Genomic DNA, 19,962 nt, shown 5'->3' with positions numbered 1-19,962 from the left:
CTTCAATAACGTTACTATTATACAGTATATTTCTACCAAACTCACTACACACATCAATAGTGTCCTGTTGGTCATACTACAGCAGAGAGTTTGGAAGAATGTTCTTTTGATTAATTTTGGTGAATAATTATAATGTAAAATATTCAATAAATATGGCATCATCTTCAATAACGTTACTATTATACAGTATATTTCTACCAAACTCACTACACACATCAATAGTGTCCTGTTGGTCATACTACAGCAGAGAGTTTGGAAGAATGTTCTTTTGATTAATTTTGGTGAATAATTATAATGTAAAATCTTCAATAAATATGGCATCATCTTCAATAACGTTACTATTATACACTATATTTCTACCAAACTCACTACACACATCAATAGTCTTCTGGTGGTCATACTACAGCAGAGAGTTGATGAAATGCTGGACACCAGAGAGCATTCTGTGTCAGACCCCCCTCGAACCTTGTGTCTTCTTCAGATGAGTCCTGAAGCTCGCTGGCAGAAGAAGGCTACAAGATTATTTCTGAAGTCTCTTCTGCACTGACATGCTTCTTCATTTTAGTTCCTATTCTCTTTGCTCCAGGTCTTTCTCCTTCTCTGCTCACTAATGAAATAAGCCCTTGGTCAAACTGCATGTTTCTATTTGGCAGCCAGGTGCATAAACACACTAACAGTTGTAATCAAGCAGCTCTTCAAAGACACATCAAACACATCCCTCAAAAGATGGCCTTTTTTTACCCATGAAATGATCCGTGCATGCTTACAGATTCTCACAGACACACAGGGAGAGGGAGGAGAGGTGTGTGCTGGTTGTGCACAGGCCTAAAAAATAGTTGTTCTATCACCTGAGAGAGCACCAGGTCACATGCTGCAGGACCTGCTGGTCTGCTGCTGGAAATGACACACACACACACACACACACACACACACACACACACACACACACACACACACACACACACACACACACACACACACACACACACACACACAGAAGGCCCAGACAGGTGCACAGGACCTACAATTTCCACACTTTTGTTAGACCCGAACACCTTGTATGTAATATAAATGTGTAGGGGGGGTGTACAGTACTCACAAGGTTCACATCAGGACGTTTATATCATTGGCTACTGCTAACCAATCTGCCGTTGATAGTGGAAACGCCCCCTCTGTAATTGTAACTGTGAACCAGAGTCCTGTGAACTACTCCTGTTGTAATCGGACATATTCAGACATGCAAACCAGAAAACAGAACTGTCAGCACTGAGGTCTCTGCAGTCTCAAATATGTAAAGGTAAGAACACATATTTCTACTTTATTAAATACATATATATTACTGCTGCTTTCTGTTGCTCTCCTGTTGAGATTAACCTCTTATAGGCGAGGCAAGGCGAGGCAATGTTATTTATATAGCACTTTTCAGCACGTGGCGATTCAAAGTGCTTTACAGATTCAAAGCAAAATACATTTAAGAACAAATACAGCATAAATACATTGTTAAAAAGGCATTTAAAAACAGGCATAATAAGCAAAGGTAATGAAATAAATAAACACAGCAGGTACAGAATACATGACTAAAAAGGCATACTGTAGTGTGAGTCTGGGCAGAAATAGGAAGTGTTTCGGCGGACGTGCATGATTTAGGCCGTTTGTTCCAAATTGTTGGGGCATAATAACTAAAAGCTGCTTTTCCATGTTTAGTGGTTATTCTCGGAACAGAGAGCAAACCCAGAAGACCTGAGACTCCTGGATGCTTTGATGGAGTAGGTCATCTATGTACCTTTAGTGATTTAAAAACTAGCTGTAGTATTTTTAAATCTATTATTTGGCCGACTGGAAGCCAGTGCAATGATCTCAGAACCGGAGTGATGTGATCCACTTTTCTAGTGTCAGTGAGGACTCGAGCAGCAGCGTTCTGAATCAGCTGCAGCTCTCTGATAGGTTTTTTAGTGAGCCCTGTGAATACACTATTGCAGTATCGAGTCTGAAAATAAAAGCATGGACAAGTTTTTCTTATCTCTATTTCTGCAAGAAACAGGAACTGTCCTAACTTTGTGACTAACGTATTTTACCAGCTTCCCCTTTTTTTGGTTAAGCTCTTTCCAAACCCCCCGGTTCACACTGCTTTTGCTGCATTTTCTGTGAACAAAGTGCACAAAACTAATAAACACGTCTACACTCTGCTGCACACAGAGACTGGTATATACGATCATAAAGAAATGTACATGCAAATACTAGCCTACTTCATTTTTAGGTTATTCTCATACAACAATATTAATTGTCTATTAAACAGTTTACAGTTTGAAGAATAATATGGGCATTACAAATATTCATACAAATGTAAGTAACTTACATTTACAGGTTACATTATATTATTTTAATTATATTTACCAGTGTCTCTAAAAACAGTTTTATTGTAGGAACCATCTGCTCTTGATATAAAAGCAGGAACCAATGTTTGTTTTGTCTCTCTCGTCTCGCTGGAAGGGTAAGCAAACATTGCCTCTTATTTGTATATCATGAGCACGAATAGCTTTTTTAATTCAGATTTAAAAATATGAGAAGAGGTTTATAAAGAAAATACCCGCCACTTATACTATAATGTTTCTCTCCCGAGAAATTATGTAACGAATCAACGGTCGACAGATTGGAGAATGGAGAGGCTTTCTCCCAGTAGGCCTATCTGCATTTCCCTCCACTTTCCATGAACAGAGAGAACAAAGTTGACGGTTGATAGAGGCAGTGTTAGTATTGGAATCGGGTCAGAGTTTCAACCGCTTTACTCAAGCTGTATTTTATCTTCAGAAAATATGTTGAGACACGTCACACAGCAATATTAAAAACAAAATTATTGAACTCTGCATGAATGCAAAATCTGTCCCTTTAACCTCACGAAGCACACATTAACTATTATTATTATTATTATTATTATTATTATTATTATTATTATTATTATTATTGTTATTATTATTATTATTATTATTATTATTATTATTATTATTATTATTATTCAGAGATATTCTGAAACAAAACTGGAGGGGTTCAGTTGGTCCTGTGTTTCAGTCTGTGTTCTCTGATCTCAAAGCAGAAAGTATTTCCTGATTCAGTTCAAATTAAATATAATGTTGATATCTGGCGCCACCTAGTGTCAGACATGTGTTACTGTTCCTGGTGTCAGTCCTCTGTGCAATAAGTCATATGGTAAATTCAGATTGTATGTTTTCTGTGTGTGTGTGTGTGTGTGTGTGTGTGTGTGTGTGTGTGTGTGTGTGTGTGTGTGTGTGTCCTCTCACAGGGAGAAGATGATCTTCCTCCTCCTGCTGCTCCTCTTCCTCACCCCCTGTGTCTCTGGTTAGTTTACTCCTTTATTTCTCACTTAGACACATTGAATATTATTGAAAAACCTTTTGTGTCACGTTGAACCTTTTCCTAAAGAAGCATCTTAGAGCTCTTTGGTATGGAACACTGTTAGTGCAAGAAAAGAGGGTCAAAACTGAGGAAGGAGATTCTGATTCATTTAGATTTTTTAAATCAAAATGTCAAGAAATGGACATTTCAGTATATTCTCTAACAAAAGTAATTTGTTACAAGTAATTTATTCTTAAAAGTTCAATGTTTATTCTCAATAATTAAACTTTAGAAGTGCTTAACTGTTTTTTCTGATACATTGTTCCTAATAACTGGCACTCAAATTGAAAGATTTATATTTTACTCAACATTTTGGCTTTTTTCTTAACATGCTCAATAAAAAAGTCCCTTTGTGTCTCCTCCACAGGAACAGGGCCGGCCCTAGACTTTTGGGGGCCCTAAGCGAGCTTTAGCTTGGGGGCCCCCCTCGCTCTAGCGCGTTCTCACTTCACACAACACAGAACCAACTTTTGTCTTATGATGTTAGTATAAGCACACATATTGTATAAATAAGCATGTAAACACCGTGGACCTAACGTCCTTTGGGGGGGTCCTCACCTCCGCTAGGGGGGTCCGGGGCATGCTCCCCTGGGAAGATTTTTTTTAAAATATTGAAGTCAAAAGCATCAATCTGGTGCACTTTGAGAGCAAAATTAAGAGATCTATGGATACATCTCTCAACACCCATATGAAACAGAACTGTCATCAGATTTTTCTTTATGGATATTTAACAAATCACTCCCCTTTCAAACTGTATTCTTGTTTTGTCATAGAGTATTTCATAACTGTTTTTCATTTATTCTCTCTGGCTGTCCATCTCATGATGTTCACATAAAAACTAGCTGTCAATAGGAATATCATTCAGAAGAATTATAATTTCATGCAAAAATCTGTCCCAAAAAGAGGTTGCACATTCACATTCAGGTGTTGTTATGGCAACGTCAGTGGCCAAACAGCCACATTCACTGCTGCAAATACGTTCAAACATGCTGTCGATACGTAAAGCACTGGCAACTATGCCACCATTTCAGCTGACTTTTCTCAGAAATACTGTCACATAACATCCATATATTTCAGTGCTAAGTTGATGCTTAGCTAAGCTAACAATGAAACACTTTAACTGACAGGACTCCGGGTCAACTGTGTACTGTAAGGTAGCTTCTAGCTTCATGTCGAACAGTAAGTCAACATTTCCCAGAGAGCTTTCTTTGAAATCACCAGGTAACGCTAAAAAACATTACATTTAGATTGTATGACGAAGTGTTTATTTAATATATCTGGCTAGCTATAGCTACTTGCTAATGGTTTAGCTTACCCCCACGATTCAAAGTAACGTCAACGTAGCTGTAATTTGTGCTTTGCTTACAAGTTCGCATAACTTGGAAGTTACTGACATGTACATACCTTGATGGCTCAAGTGGTGGCTCTGGGGTTGTTGTGTGAACCACCACTTGAAAATTGTCGTCTTTTTTAAGAACAAATGTTCTTTGTCCATCTTCAAAAACTCTGAGTCTGAGACTGAAAGTTTATTTCAAACATTGTCACAGCTCACAGGATAGGTACCTGTCAGCCAATAAGACAGATGTTTATTTCCATTCAATTCTCTGGTTCGTCTGGTGCCTTGCCTCTGTTGCATTCACTGAACACGGGAAATTACATTCCTGCCATCCTCTCTAGTGTCATGATGAGGTTCAGGTAAAGCACGGTTAATGTATTATATTATTGACTCAATAATATAATACATGACTTTGAGAGTAGACAATCTAGGCATATTAACAACATTAATTAAACATACTTATCACAGCGACGGTGTACTGTGCTAGGGGGCTCTTAGTGTGGTAGTGTGTATTCATCATTCAAAAGAGGCAACAACCGGAACAACCGGAAGACAGAGAAGAAGAACAGACTCCGTGATATAAACAAACAACAAATAGCGTTTTTCTTTCCATTTTCACTCTCGTCCATTGAAAACATGAACGAACAGGAGCTCTATAAACCGATGAGGTGAAATAGCCGTCCGTGTGTGTTCCATCTTCCATTTTAAATCCTTTGTTTACCTCCCTCACTTCCGTTAACGCTTCTCATGCAATGTTTCGCTAGCTGAACAGCCAGTCGGTGTTATACCTTTGTCCGACTTCCGGTGGTGTTCCCGACGCCGATTCAACATGTTGAATAGCTGTTGCCTAGTGTTCATAGTTGTGTGACCTTTCACTTTCTTCACACTCAAAGTCTAGGCTGCCCACGCTCATGTTCGGCCCGACTCCCATTTACTGCCGATTTCGGGCCGGTGTATCTGGGCCTTTAAAGAGTCCCTCTGTGTCTCCTCCACAGAAACATAGCTGCAGTTTAAAGAGTCCCTCTGTGTCTCCTCCACAGGAACATAGCTGCAGTTTAAAGAGTCCCTCTGTGTGTCCTTCACAGGAACATAGCTGCAGTTTAAAGAGTCCCTCCGTGTCTCCTCCACAGGAACATAGCTGCAGTTTAAAGAGTCCCTCTGTCTCTCCTCCACAGGAACATAGCTGCAGTTTAAAGAGTCCCTCTGTGTCTCCTCCACAGGAACATAGCTGCAGTTTAAAGAGTCCCTCTGTGTCTCCTCCACAGGAACATAGCTGCAGTTTAAAGAGTCCCTCTGTGTCTCCTCCACAGGAACATAGCTGCGGTTTAAAGAGTCCCTCTGTGTCTCCTCCACAGGAACATAGCTGCAGTTTAAAGAGTCCCTCTGTGTCTCCTCCACAGCAACATAGCTGCAGTTTAAAGAGTCCCTCTGTGTCTCCTCCACAGGAACATAGCTGCAGTTTAAAGAGTCCCTCTGTGTCTCCTCCACAGGAACATAGCTGCAGTTTAAAGAGTCCCTCTGTGTGTCCTCCACAGGAACATAGCTGCAGTTTAAAGAGTCCCTCTGTGTCTCCTCCACAGGAACATAGCTGCAGTTTAAAGAGTCCCTCTGTGTCCCCTCCACAGGAACATAGCTGCAGTTTAAAGAGTCCCTCTGTGTCTCCTCCATAAGAACATAGATGCAGTTTAAAGAGTCCCTTTGTGTCTCCTCCACAGGAACATAGCTGTAGTTTAAAGAGTCCCTCTGTGTCTCCTCCACAGGAACATAGCTGCAGTTTAAAGAGTCTCTCTGTGTCTCCTCCACAGGAACATAGCTGCAGTTTAAAGAGTCCCTCTGTGTCTCCTCCACAGGAACATAGCTGCAGTTTAAAGAGTCCCTCTGTCTCTCCTCCACAGGAACATAGCTGCAGTTTAAAGAGTCCCTCTGTGTCTCCTCCACAGGAACATTTGTAGTGAATGTGACTCAGACTTCCTATCAGGCAGAGGAGAACCAGGACATCACCCTGGAGTGGACCTTCAGCTCCAGAACAGACACTTCCCTCAGATCCATCTCTACCTACTGTTTCCTGTTTACTGAGAGCAGACCCTACGTCCTGTTTCATCTAAATGAAGGAGTTGAATCCCCAGAGTCTCAGGATCTACAGTTTGCAGGACGAGTCCAGTGGGACAAAGATGTCCTCACAGAAGGACGCCTCACACTTCATGTCTCCAGACTCAGGACCAATGACTCTGGGTTTTATGTGTGTGACATACTCGTCAGACCTGATGGGACTAACTCTAGGAGATGTTGGCTCAACGTCACTGGTGAGTAAACTCAGTAGATGTCAGGAAGTCAAAGTAGATTTGAATGTCACATCGATAGGGGCTCCGTAAGGCAGCATTTATAGAAACCTCAGATTATTTAACGTAGATTAAACCTGTTATATATTAACACTAAAATGGTTCCTCATGTTATATTCTGTCCTGTTCCACAGCTGCTGAAGTGCTCGAACCTCAGAGACCAGAGAGTCCTCAAGCAGAGAGTTGGACAGGGGTTTGGGTTGCTGTTGGAGTGCTAGCAGCTGTTCTGGTTTTCTTTGTTGTCTGCATTTTAACAGTTTGTATTCCTAGATATAAGAGAAGAACATACAATGCAGCCATACAGATGCAGTTCATCAGAGAAACAAACCATCAGGACTAACATGTCTCCGTCTGAATCTGAGCATGAAGTGAGACTCTCCAACATCTGATTCAAGACTCAGAAAGGACCTCAGTGTAACATCTGGAAAGTGTATTTTTATACTTATTTATTTCAGCCTTCACTGAGTTTGATCATTCAGCTGTAAGGTCATCAAACCCTTTGTTTACATTGATATTGTTACCATGCTGCATTTAATGTCATTTTCAAATGTTACACATTATAAATTAATCAATTGTATTTACTTTTTTACTTATTCTGTACAATCTGCATTGCATGTCCTACAGGAGGAAATATTTGGAAATGTCGTATTGGATCGACTTCAAAGTGTTAAAATGTTTTATTCCTTTGTGTTATAATAAAGGTGTTTATTCTTTAACACTATTGTTCGTCCTCATGTCTCTCTGCTTCACGAACACTGCAGCTGCCTTGAATTCCTGCCTAGACTTGAAAGTGAAACTAAAAACACACGGACCAATCAGGAGGCAGTAAACTGAGGGGGGGTTCTAATGCGCATGCGTCAAGGAAAGACATCCTCACTCCCAGGTCGGCTTATGTTGTCAAGTCCCCTGTGTCGGCTTTTTCCAAAGCAAGGGAAGGGCCCCTTAGCGTACATTTTGAACTTTCCGGGATGTCCATAGGCTTCTATATAGCTCCCTAAACGTATGTTGTAGACGACTTCAGATCGCGAGCGAATGCTCTCCGCAGATCCATTCTCACAGCGTTTATCAACCTTTTTCTAAATCAATATCAAGCCACACTTATTGTTTTTACTTCTTTATTTTAATTGAATAATGTAGGGCTTTTGTTGCCGTCAGTTATGGGGAGAGTAGGGGCTCAGAATACTGAAATCTGTATTGTTTCATCGTTTTTTCCTTCTAATTTTGTATTCTTTTCTAAACCACACTCTGTTATTTACTCAACAATAACACATAAGTATCCTTGTGTTTATTTATTTGTTTGATTCATAAACAGCTTCGCTTGACAAACCCCGTGATAGTCCTCAAGCTCTGCGATTGGATGTTTGAGTGTGTGCCGAGGGTTACGCCGAGCGTCGAACAACACTTTGAAATGGGATGGAACCACGGCAGGCTGTCCAAAACTGGATTTGAACGGTATGGATAATAGTGTTTATTGATGTATTCCCTGTTTGCTGTAATCACATTACATTCTGTGAGCACTACACAAACGGGAAAGACTCTTTAAAAGATCACTGGAAGTTATTCAGATGTATCCTCCATGTTTTAACTAATTGATCCTTGATTGGATGTATCCGTGCTGATTGTATATTATGAACATTTTATGTTCTCCTAAATGTGGTTTGTAAAGAGTCAGGATTTTTGTATTTGGTGCGTTATTGCTTATCTTCGAGAAACATATATATTTTTTGTCCAGTAGCAGCGATGACATGCTCATGTTAAAAGAGTTTAAATACTACTGCTATTTTTGATGCATGCATGGGGGCGTTTGGCGCAGTGGACTAGTGCGTTGGTGTTGGGATCAGGGGATCACAGGTTCAAACCCTGCTTTGGATAAAAGCGTCTAACAAGTGACATGTGATGTATGAATGCATAAGTGTCTACAAAGGTGGAGTAAAGGATTACTGTAACCCTCATACACGCTTTCACCCCCCTCCCGCCTGGACTGTTGCAATGGAGTCCTGTCTGGGTTCAAAACCCTGAGAGGCTCCAGTACCCGCACCAAGCCCTGGCAGCACATCACCCCACTCCTCATTTTGTCTTTATTAATAAATGCTTTTTGGAAAATATATGCTGGTGTGTTTAATATTGTACAATAACACAATAATCATTGTGCAGAGAAATGGGCTTTATGTGAGTATGTTTACCTTCAGATCTGATGATAACAGCTGCTACAAACACAGCAGGGCGGCGTACGCAAGTCCAATCACAATCTGTCTTTGTTTAGGCTGTCCTTATGAGACACCCTGGAAGAGGAGGAAACTACTGAAAGTTGATGCTGCAGTAATGTGTCCCTGAGAGTGTTTTATATGATATCTGTGTCATGTTATATCTGTATATCTACAGTAATTATTCAGCGACCTCATGTGTCTGCACCAACTATTATTGTTACCTTTGGCCCACCAGACAACGAGATACAACGGCCCAATGTCTGATGGGAAAAAGTCCAAAAAGTAAGATGCAATCGAAGGAGAAACAGAACGGCAGGTCTTACAAAGAAACGTGTTATGAATTGAAGTGACTTCACACATCAGGGTATCAAGGTCAAAGGTCACACATTAGAAAATATACAGTCTGTCTTTAGTCATCAGAATACTTATTACTCAGAGTAACCAGAGGACAGTAATCTTCTGACACTAGGTGGCGCCAGATATGAATATTTTATTTTCTTTGAACTGAACCAGGAAATAAAGTAAACACAGCATAGAGCTGCAGTGTTAAATCCAAACATAATTGCAGTGATGTCAAGCCTGAGTATGAGAAAGATACACTTTATAGAGGGATGTTATGTTGTTACAGCAGCAATGTGTTCAGGCATTAAAGGTCCCATGTCATGGCCATTTCTACTGATTGATACTGATACTGACTGATCTACCATTGTTGAGACCTACTAGAATAGATTTATATTGTGCATTGTTCCAAACTCACATTGGCTTCTCATACAGCATCTCTGTATAGTATGTGTATTGTTGGAGATTTAGAGGATGTTGAAAACCAACCTCGTCTCCGCGTGTCGTTTGACAAGCTGGGTGAATTCGGGAGAAGAGAGGGATTAAGAAACACCAGAATGCAAGTGAAACAATAATCCGGCTTTAATGATACTAGGTAACAATACAAATACATCACCCAATCTCCTAATCACGAAGCACTCTGCAGAGTACTCCGGGCTCAGGTTTCTACCACCGTGTGAGACAGGTCTCAGGAACGGCCGGTGAAAAACAAGAGCGCGAACCAAAGGAAAACACAGTCTTTCATACTAAAACACAGGAGGAGGAGGTGTACGTGCTTTCCCCCAGAGGTCATCTTATTGGCAGAGACCAACACATGGCCTGTCGCACCCAATCAGTGCGACACAGCAGAAGAAACCCGGAAACAAAAAGTCTCATTCAGTTTGACGAAGACCAGACACCAAAAGGTGTCTGGTACGAACTTGCTCTCAACAACAAGTTTCCTTATCTTATTTCACATCTTGCAGCCAGCACACACACATCCCCTTTACGGCCCTTGGTCCCTGAGTCCATCTTCCCGCCTCCTGACTGCCACACACAAGTTAAAAGTATGTTTTAAGATATAGTTGTTATAGTTGGCTAAATATACATAATACATGTTAATTACTTTCATATCAATAACAACGAGGAACACATTACCTATGCTCTTAAGCAGTATTAGAGATGCTTTTCAAATAGTCAAACTTCTCACAGGCTTACCTATAGCCCCTCCATTTGTTTGAGCTATTGTTCACATCTTTACTTCAAATAAAAGGTTTCACATTGTATATTTCCAGCTTCCTTTACACATACTGCTATTATTAACACAAAGTAACTAACCACACACCTCTATTGAAAACAAGTCGATTCCCCTGACAATTGACCTGCTGAACCTCTTCGGAATGTGCTACCCTCCTCCAACTCTCTCGTCCCTGTCATAAAAACTGCTTCCATTTCATATAGAGTAATAAAAGATGTTTAAGCTAATTTCTCCACAATGTTTGTAGCCATTTAGTACCCACACATGAAAGAATAAGAACAGAGGTATAGTTGACCAGTAATCATGTAGCATTTATATTTACTTCAATGAAAACACATACACATCTGCTACAAGATTGTGTCACGCTCCCCCTTCTTTTACGAGGGAAGCATTCCAGCGTCTGGCACTATTCCCAAATATGGTGTCCCCTTCTCACCTCTCTCTCTAAACACAAGGAATTCACCTCAATATATTGGGGGAGGGAAAAGATACTTTGTCCCTTCTAATTCAACACACATGAATATATATAAGGTGACATTAAAAGGAATATACCAGATTGAACTTTCCTGTCATACCACGTTACTTTAATCCTTCAAATAATTCAAATAATCCTTCACTTTCCCCCTTTTGGTCTCGCATTAACGAGACCAACACACATAAGACATTTGAAACAAAACTACTGTCCTTCTTTAATACGGTGTCTGTCCCCCTTCATTAAACCCTTGAGAACAGAAAACAACCTCCAATGACAATGAAGAAACTATCAGAGTGAGAGCCTGAGTGCCAGACAGCAGCATCCTTGCGTGTTGTTGAATCATCAGGGCCCCCCCCCCCCCCTCAGCGGAATACGCCAACAAGGGCAGCTGATAGGGAGGGGGAGATGCGGCCTTTCCTTCAAAGGTGGAACTGATTAATCTGATCAGAGAGAAGTAGACTCCTCTGCTGCCTCGAGAAGTCCCCCAGCCCGCTGACGCCTCCTTCCAAGTCGTCTGCTGTAGGGATGTCCGCGAGGTCCTTCTCCTCCAGTCCGCTGATGCCTGCTTCCAAGTCGTCTGCTGTAGGGATGTCCACGTTGACGATAGCCAGGTCCATCCTGATGTCCTCCAAGGTCCTAGCCGGAGTGTTCCTCACCGCACACTGGCTCCAGTAGTACCAGATGTCCCCCTTTGCTCCTCGGCGGACGGCATGAGATGTCCTCTGGGTCACTCTGTAGAGGCCGGAGAGCCTGGGGTTGAGTCACGTAGGCCTGACGAACTCCGCTGTGTCGGCCTCCTGCTCCTCGGGTCCCCCTTTTGGCGTCAGCAACCTGTGTGGAGAAATCTGATACCCACCCCTCAAGTCTACGCTCAGGGCTTCTGGGCCCTCAGGGGTTTGACCCACCACTGGTAGGCCGCTTCAGAATTCTAATACTTGGCCTGTGTCAACAAAATAAACCCCAACATCTTCAGGTGAACTAAATAACATATCTCAATAGCTCTGAATTCCTGACAAGCATCTGTGTTATTATAAATGAAATCCTTGAGATCCCATTTAAAATCTAAATATAATATGAACTGCTAATGTCTCTGGTAATGGAACACACTAATGTTATGGATTAAAAACAACTAAAATCATGATACTGACAAAGTGAATAATTTCCAGGCGAGACTGCTTCTACCTGTCACTGCTTGGATATTATCAAGCTGAAAAATGAATACAGAAATCCAACATACTGTCATCAAATGTCTTTCCATTATGACTTTAAATTAAATGTACATCCCCATAATGATCTAAACTGTCTATGGCTTTTACTTCTTTACCAGGCTAGTTACAAGATGTTGTCTAAATTAAATTCTATCTCATTACATTACTATGTTTTAACTTAGCTGTAATATGTTCTTTCTACATTTCAAACCTCAGTTACTTTAATACCTGTTGAAATATTACCAAATTGTTTTCATTATCACAGTTCACCTTCTCATTCTCATTCTGGAATTACCTCTCTCAGTAGCCCCTTGGCCACTGATTCTGCATCTGTGTTACCTGTTATAACTCAATCAATATTAGAAACATGTCAACATTCATCAAACAGTATCTTATCCCCAGATATGGAGCAGGTTAAATCTAAAACTGTCAATCAATGGTCAGATTGAACATCTGAGTTGGGGCGGCAGGTTTCTTCCAGTCCCTCAATGAAAATATCCCACACTCCCCCTTTTACACATGTAAACATGTGTAATAAAATCCTGTATGGGAAGAAAACCTTCAGGTAACCAGTGGTTATAAGAAAATACCAAACATCATTCACAAAAGTACATCCATCATCTTTCACAGTAAACACTCCAGGGAAAATAAGTGTTCATTTCCAGCTGGCAGTCCTAAAAGAAACAGAATCTTTAGATTTTAGTTTGAGTTTTACATTTGCAAACCGCCAACTCCTGTGGGAATTAGAAACGGGTCACATGTGGTTTCCCCCTTTTGCAGAATTTTTAGGAAACCTGTGTTTCCCTTGGAGCTCCAAAATAATATGTTAGTCCAAAGACATGCTCGGTTAGTTATTGTTTTAGAATCAAGCAGTTGCACTGATCACATGCAGAAATACATTCACACTCACTCTGTCAGGTTGTAAAGTCAAGTTCGGTCAGCCCCAGAGTCTGTCATTGATAGTGCTTTTCTCAAGTCACACTGTCAGTCAGGGTCAAAGGTCATTTGGTCTCAGTTTCATTGGCCATGTGTCGTGCTCTGCAGAGACTTTAATATTCTACTAGCTGGAGTTGTACTCGTGACATCATTGTGTTGATGTCAACCAATGCAACAAAGTTTTTCTCGTGTTCGCAGCACCATTTTCTTCAGATGTCTAACAAACAAATGATCAATACACTTTATTAATATACCGCCCCTAGGAAACACAATAACAAATGTTCTGACAAATGTTCATGCAAGGCATTCTTAAGTGAACCTGCAGAAAACGGCCTTTTGAATTAATATTCCAAATTAATCAATAATAATAATAATAATCCATTTTATCAATTTGTTTACCCTTAGAAGTGAACATACCTCATAATGTTACATCAGGATGTTAAACTAAGCTTTGGCCAAATCAATCATTATTACTGTTTCAGATCTAACTGGAGGTTGAACAAACAAAATCTTTTTTTTTGTTTTGTTTACATCATGTAAACCACTAACATATTTTCCAATTTCAGCATCAGCCTTGTTACTCTCAAATTACATCCTAAATAGGAATATTAGGAATGAAACAAATATTTAATCTTCAGAAATGTTCTTAACAAATAGAGAGTAATGCCATCTTTCTATCTAGTGAATAGCCAACATATTTAAAAATGTCAGATATACAAAAATAAGCCTAAATACTCTTTTACTATCAAAGTCTAAAGCTAGACCTAAGCTGAACAGTTTTGGTAATGGAAAATGTAATCCAGAAACAAAACAAAACTGGACCTGTGTTCTTGTGTGTTCTTCAAAATACATTAGTAAATACCTTGTGAAGTATTCACAATATAACTAATCCTCTCTAGGATATGAAATCCATTCATCTTTAACCAGATACTATTTCCCTATTTATTTTTAGTTCATGATAATAATGGTATAACGTCCACACGTTTACCCATAGCTAGTCACTATGTCAAGATTATCATGTGTGACATAATAATCAGATGTCTTGTTTGACAAACAAGGATATTAAACCTTAACCCTTTCAGCATTCCAGACCATCATTAAACAATCAGCCTCCCTTCCTAAACACTAAGCATATCGTTCTACACCACCTTCTGATAAACTCTTGCACAGTTATGCTGTAAAATCATTGCATGATTTCTTCAGAGTCTGAACAGACTGAGACCAGCCTGTCTCAAGATCTTGTCATATTGAGAACAGTCAATGATTCATTGTCCTCTTCAGCTGTAGTCAGTGGCAGGGCCCCCAAAAAGCTAGAACCGGCCCTGGTCAGTGGGCTCCAAGGAAACTCTCTCTGGCATTGGGATGTCCTGAGGGGGAAGGGACCTCTGGATCAATGTGATACAATCAGCAGACACACGTTGTCCTCCGTGCCGCAGAAATCCCCCAAAACTGCAGTACCTCTTCACACCACTGTTGCCTTGACAACGAGGCACAAGCAAACTGTGAAACCCTCCTCTGAGATGTGGTCTTTGCACAGTTCTTCTGTTTGCAATGAGCAACTTTTCACCAACACCCTGATTCAGAGTACAACCCAAAGGTGGCGCACAACTATCCAATGCTGCTGTAATCACAGCAAATCAGCTACTGAGAAAAACTCAATGTAAATCTCTCCCCCAGCGGGTTACAAAATAAAACAGCTGAGTGTCTATATGGTCAGGAATGCTGAAACACGTGAATGCTAAACCCATTAATGGTAACAGTCTTCCTATTCTTCATTACTTCAGTTCTCAGTTAATAGGCAAAACAAAAAACTTTTCTTAACCACTATAGATTCATCTTTAATCTTCTTGCTTATTCTATTCTTTTCAAATTGTTTATCTAAGTTGTGTGTTACAAGCATGGTTAGATTTGTAACAGAATACAAAACTAACTGTATCCAGCGCTATATATTTAAAACAAGTAATCTGACTACAGTTCATGAATATATTTTGGAACACTTAAAGGAATTATTACAAAATGTAATCTTCATTATTACTAAAGCTGAAACCTAAATAAATCATCACGGAACATTTTTCTGTCCTTATTACTTAATTGTTTCAATAAAAACTAAAAGCATTGTGAAAACTCCCATTTTTGAGAACATCTCTCAACACTTTTATTCCATCTAAGCACGAATGTTTATGAGAAACTCGTCCTATTAATCCCAAACGGTCTTTAATGGTATCAATTGTGAACATTTCTTAATATTAATTGTAAATGCAACGTACGTTCTCTTTAGAACAAAGATAGGATAGTTGCAGCTGAAACTGGTTAATAGCAATGTTCTGTTAACCTAGATAAGCCTGTTGTTCTTATATCTAGTAAATATATTCTTATTTCATGTTACTCACAAAACAATATGACATTTTCCAGAATAGCAGTAACTCTATATAACCTCTCAATATATATATTTCTTCCAATGAGTTCGTTATTTCATGTCTAACAAATGTTCCTCTTTCCATGTCGTATTCTAGATGGAGAAATCCACCTATCATATTTAATTTGAATAAAACCTTAACTTTAATGTACTTCATATTCTCAGTAAATCTCTTTTTACTTTCCCCTAAGGTTACTGTATGTAACATAATTTTCCTTGAAGTATAATTAAGTACAATCCTTAGTTAATGACAAATACTATGAAATTCACAACGCAATGCAACGGTATCAATCAGTTCTCAAAGACTATATTTAAATAACAGCAAATCATTGTTTATTAATTTCAATATATCTACCACTTCAAATCACACCTTGATCTGTTAATTTTCTATGTATTTCAGTCCAACTTCAGATCACTAGAGACAAAAGCAAGCAGACACCCTCCGGGCCGCTGCTGCTCTCGAGAGGAAAAAAGGGTGGGGGGAACTCTCACAGACAAATACTGACACCCCCTTCTCTCTCCCCCGCTGTAGCTCTCAGCCTCTCCTTTGGAAAAGGGGGGCTTCTTTCAACAATTAACACTTCTGCTATCCTTTTATTCAATTTTTCTGCTTGAACCCACTGTCCTCGTAAGCTCTTAACTCACGCTCCTCTCGTTAAAATGTTCCCTTCATTATGACTTCGTATCTATTCATCTGACTTAGGCTGTTTCTGTTACCAGTCAATAGCCACAGACTTCATATCTATTGATCTGACTTACTGTCCTTGTTACCAGTAAATATTCACAGAAAAAATGTTCCCCGTACAGTCTATTCAGCAACCCCCACAGAACAAAGGATTAATGAGGTCCGGTCACTTCAAAATTGCTTTTTGAAGGTTGCGTTACTCTCCTTTGGATTTTACTTATAACTCAACTTCGATTCCTATGAACCTAAGAATTGTTATTCAGATTCGTCTCCTGGATGCCGTCTGAAAACGGTCACTGGACGTCCCCCAACGAGTCTTCAGCCGTCTCCTTTCTGAAAAAAGTACGGGGCCTTTCACCTTCGTCTTACATACCTCGTTGATTCACTTTTATGTTATATAACTTTCCTACCTATCTAAAATATGTATTTGTATATTCCACCGCAACAACTATGACACCGGAATATGTCTCTGACAACTCTAAAATTTAGTTTAGCCAATTACAGACCTTCGATAGAAACAGGCTTGTCTGCTCACCTTTCAATTGAAGGATCCTCGTTTTAGTTGTCAGAGATTATTCTAGGCCTCTTCTCCGGACCATTCGTCCGCTTGCCGCTGGTGGTCTCTTCCCCGAAAACACCCCACTCAGAAACGTCGGGTCACCATTTGTTGGAGATTTAGAGGATGTTGAAAACCAACCTCGTCTCCGCGTGTCGTTTGACAAGCTGGGTGAATTCGGGAGAAGAGAGGGATTAAGAAACACCAGAATGCAAGTGAAACAATAATCCGGCTTTAATGATACTAGGTAACAATACAAATACATCACCCAATCTCCTAATCACGAAGCACTCTGCAGAGTACTCCGGGCTCAGGTTTCTACCACCGTGTGAGACAGGTCTCAGGAACGGCCGGTGAAAAACAAGAGCGCGAACCAAAGGAAAACACAGTCTTTCATACTAAAACACAGGAGGAGGAGGTGTACGTGCTTTCCCCCAGAGGTCATCTTATTGGCAGAGACCAACACATGGCCTGTCGCACCCAATCAGTGCGACACAGCAGAAGAAACCCGGAAACAAAAAGTCTCATTCAGTTTGACAAAGACCAGACACCAAAAGGTGTCTGGTACGAACTTGCTCTCAACAACAAGTTTCCTTATCTTATTTCACATCTTGCAGCCAGCACACACACATCCCCTTTATGGCCCTTGGTCCCTGAGTCCATCTTCCCGCCTCCTGACTGCCACACACAAGTTAAAAGTATGTTTTAAGATATAGTTGTTATAGTTGGCTAAATATACATAATACATGTTAATTACTTTCATATCAATAACAACGAGGAACACATTACCTATGCTCTTAAGCAGTATTAGAGATGCTTTTCAAATAGTCAAACTTCTCACAGGCTTACCTATAGCCCCTCCATTTGTTTGAGCTATTGTTCACATCTTTACTTCAAATAAAAGGTTTCACATTGTATATTTTCAGCTTCCTTTACACATACTGCTATTATTAACACAAAGTAACTAACCACACACCTCTATTGAAAACAAGTCGATTCCCCTGACAATTGACCTGCTGAACCTCTTCGGAATGTGCTACCCTCCTCCAACTCTCTCGTCCCTGTCATAAAAACTGCTTCCATTTCATATAGAGTAATAAAAGATGTTTAAGCTAATTTCTCCACAATGTTTGTAGCCATTTAGTACCCACACATGAAAGAATAAGAACAGAGGTATAGTTGACCAGTAATCATGTAGCATTTATATTTACTTCAATGAAAACACATACACATCTGCTACAAGATTGTGTCACGCTCCCCCTTCTTTTACGAGGGAAGCATTCCAGCGTCTGGCACTATTCCCAAATATGGTGTCCCCTTCTCACCTCTCTCTCTAAACACAAGGAATTCACCTCAATATATTGGGGGAGGGAAAAGATACTTTGTCCCTTCTAATTCAACACACATGAATATATATAAGGTGACATTAAAAGGAATATACCAGATTGAACTTTCCTGTCATACCACGTTACTTTAATCCTTCAAATAATTCAAATAATCCTTCAGTATTCACTCTCTGTCCTAAAGCGGACACTGTGAGCTGGGTTACTGGTGTTGTTTCCTGGTTGCTGCGTGGGGTCTGCGAGACAGCGGGACACAGCGAAACCCAGCCCGAACCGTCACTACCCAATATGTCACTGTACCCAGGAAGAAGAAGAGAAATGTCCAACGAGGCGTTCTGGGGCAGCATAGACAGGTCTTCTCTGTGTTAGAGTTGTACTCCTACAGCAGGGGTCACCAAACTACGGCCCGGGGGCCGGATCCGGCCCGCCACCCCCCTTTGACCGGCCCTCACCCCCTCTGCCCCCCACTACTTGAACCGGCCCTATGAGGCAAATCCCCAAAAGTCGTCATGGCTTATTTTTTTCAAATTGATTTTTGGAAAATAATAACATGTCTGCGTTTCGTATTTTGTTGATTTTGTTTCAGTTAAAAAAATTATATTTAGTTATAAAATAAAATGCACTATATTTGCCGAATTGTCGTCACCCGACTTGATGGAGATCAAGTGAGTGACAGACAATGCACGCGTAGAGAACTGTCGGTGTTCAGGACAGCAAAAATGGCTAACGTTAATGTTAAACGAAAAGTTGATAGAGAGTGCAGAATTTTCAAAGAACAGTGGACCAACGACTATTTTTATGTTCAGTATAAGGACCGTGCCGTTTGCATTATCTGTAAAGAGAGTGTGGCGGTTTTCAAGGAATATAATCTTCGTCGTCACCACGAAACCCGCCACAGTGACTTTGCTAGCTTGCGAGGGCAAGCGAGAGCAGACAGAAATCACAGAATGAACGGCGGACTGGCAGCACAACAACAAACATTCATTCGCCAAACCCAGGTAAACCAGGCTGCTGTTCGAGCTAGCTTCAAGGTAGCTCACATACTAGCTACCCATGGGAAGCCCTTCACTGATGGGGACTTTGTTAAAAAATGCATCCTTGCTGTGGCCGAGGAGGTGTGTCCCGACAAGAGAGAGGCAGTCAACGGTGTGAGTCTCTCCGCGACTACTATGACCAGGCGAGTAGAAGAATTGGGGGACAACGTTTATGAGCAGCTGAACGAGAAAGCGTCACAATTCAAGTTTTTTGCTTTGGCCATGGATGAGAGCAATGATGTGCAGGACACAGCACAACTGCTCATTTTTATTCGTGGGATTAGCGAAAGCTTTGAAGTGTCTGAGGAGCTGGCAGCACTAAAAAGCCTCAAAGGAACTACAACAGGAGAGGATATTTTTGTCCAAGTGTGCAAAACAATGGAAGAGTTGGGTCTAGACTGGTGTAAATTTGCCAGCATCACTACGGATGGCGCACCTAG

The 19,962-nt window shown here is 40.5% G+C and overlaps 2 protein-coding genes across 3 annotated transcripts in view; one reads left to right on the top strand and one right to left on the bottom strand.

Annotated features, from left to right (window-relative positions):
• Nucleotides 1-19,962, bottom strand: part of LOC307036820 (uncharacterized protein) — a 39,049-nt gene that overhangs the window by 7,646 nt on the left and 11,441 nt on the right. The window lies entirely within an intron of this gene.
• On the top strand, nucleotides 1,085-7,802 carry LOC307036467 (uncharacterized protein). Of its 2 annotated transcripts, XM_079676817.1 has the most exons (5): nucleotides 1,085-1,297; nucleotides 1,705-1,766; nucleotides 3,299-3,354; nucleotides 6,688-7,050; nucleotides 7,221-7,802. In XM_079676817.1, the coding sequence occupies exons 2-5, from the start codon at nucleotides 1,762-1,764 to the stop codon at nucleotides 7,424-7,426; spliced, it is 630 nt and encodes a 209-aa protein (XP_079532943.1). In that variant the 5' UTR covers nucleotides 1,085-1,297; nucleotides 1,705-1,761; the 3' UTR covers nucleotides 7,427-7,802. The 2 variants fall into 2 exon arrangements, with proteins under 2 accessions (XP_079532943.1, XP_079532944.1); XM_079676818.1 differs by lacking the exon at nucleotides 1,705-1,766 and having other exon boundaries at nucleotides 1,090-1,297.

The sequence above is a fragment of the Notothenia rossii genome (genome assembly GCF_949606895.1).
Source record: "Notothenia rossii genome assembly, chromosome: 4".
NCBI lineage: Eukaryota > Metazoa > Chordata > Actinopteri > Perciformes > Nototheniidae > Notothenia > Notothenia rossii.
Note: the sequence above shows the minus strand (reverse complement) of the source record. Positions and strands in the feature narration are given on the sequence as shown.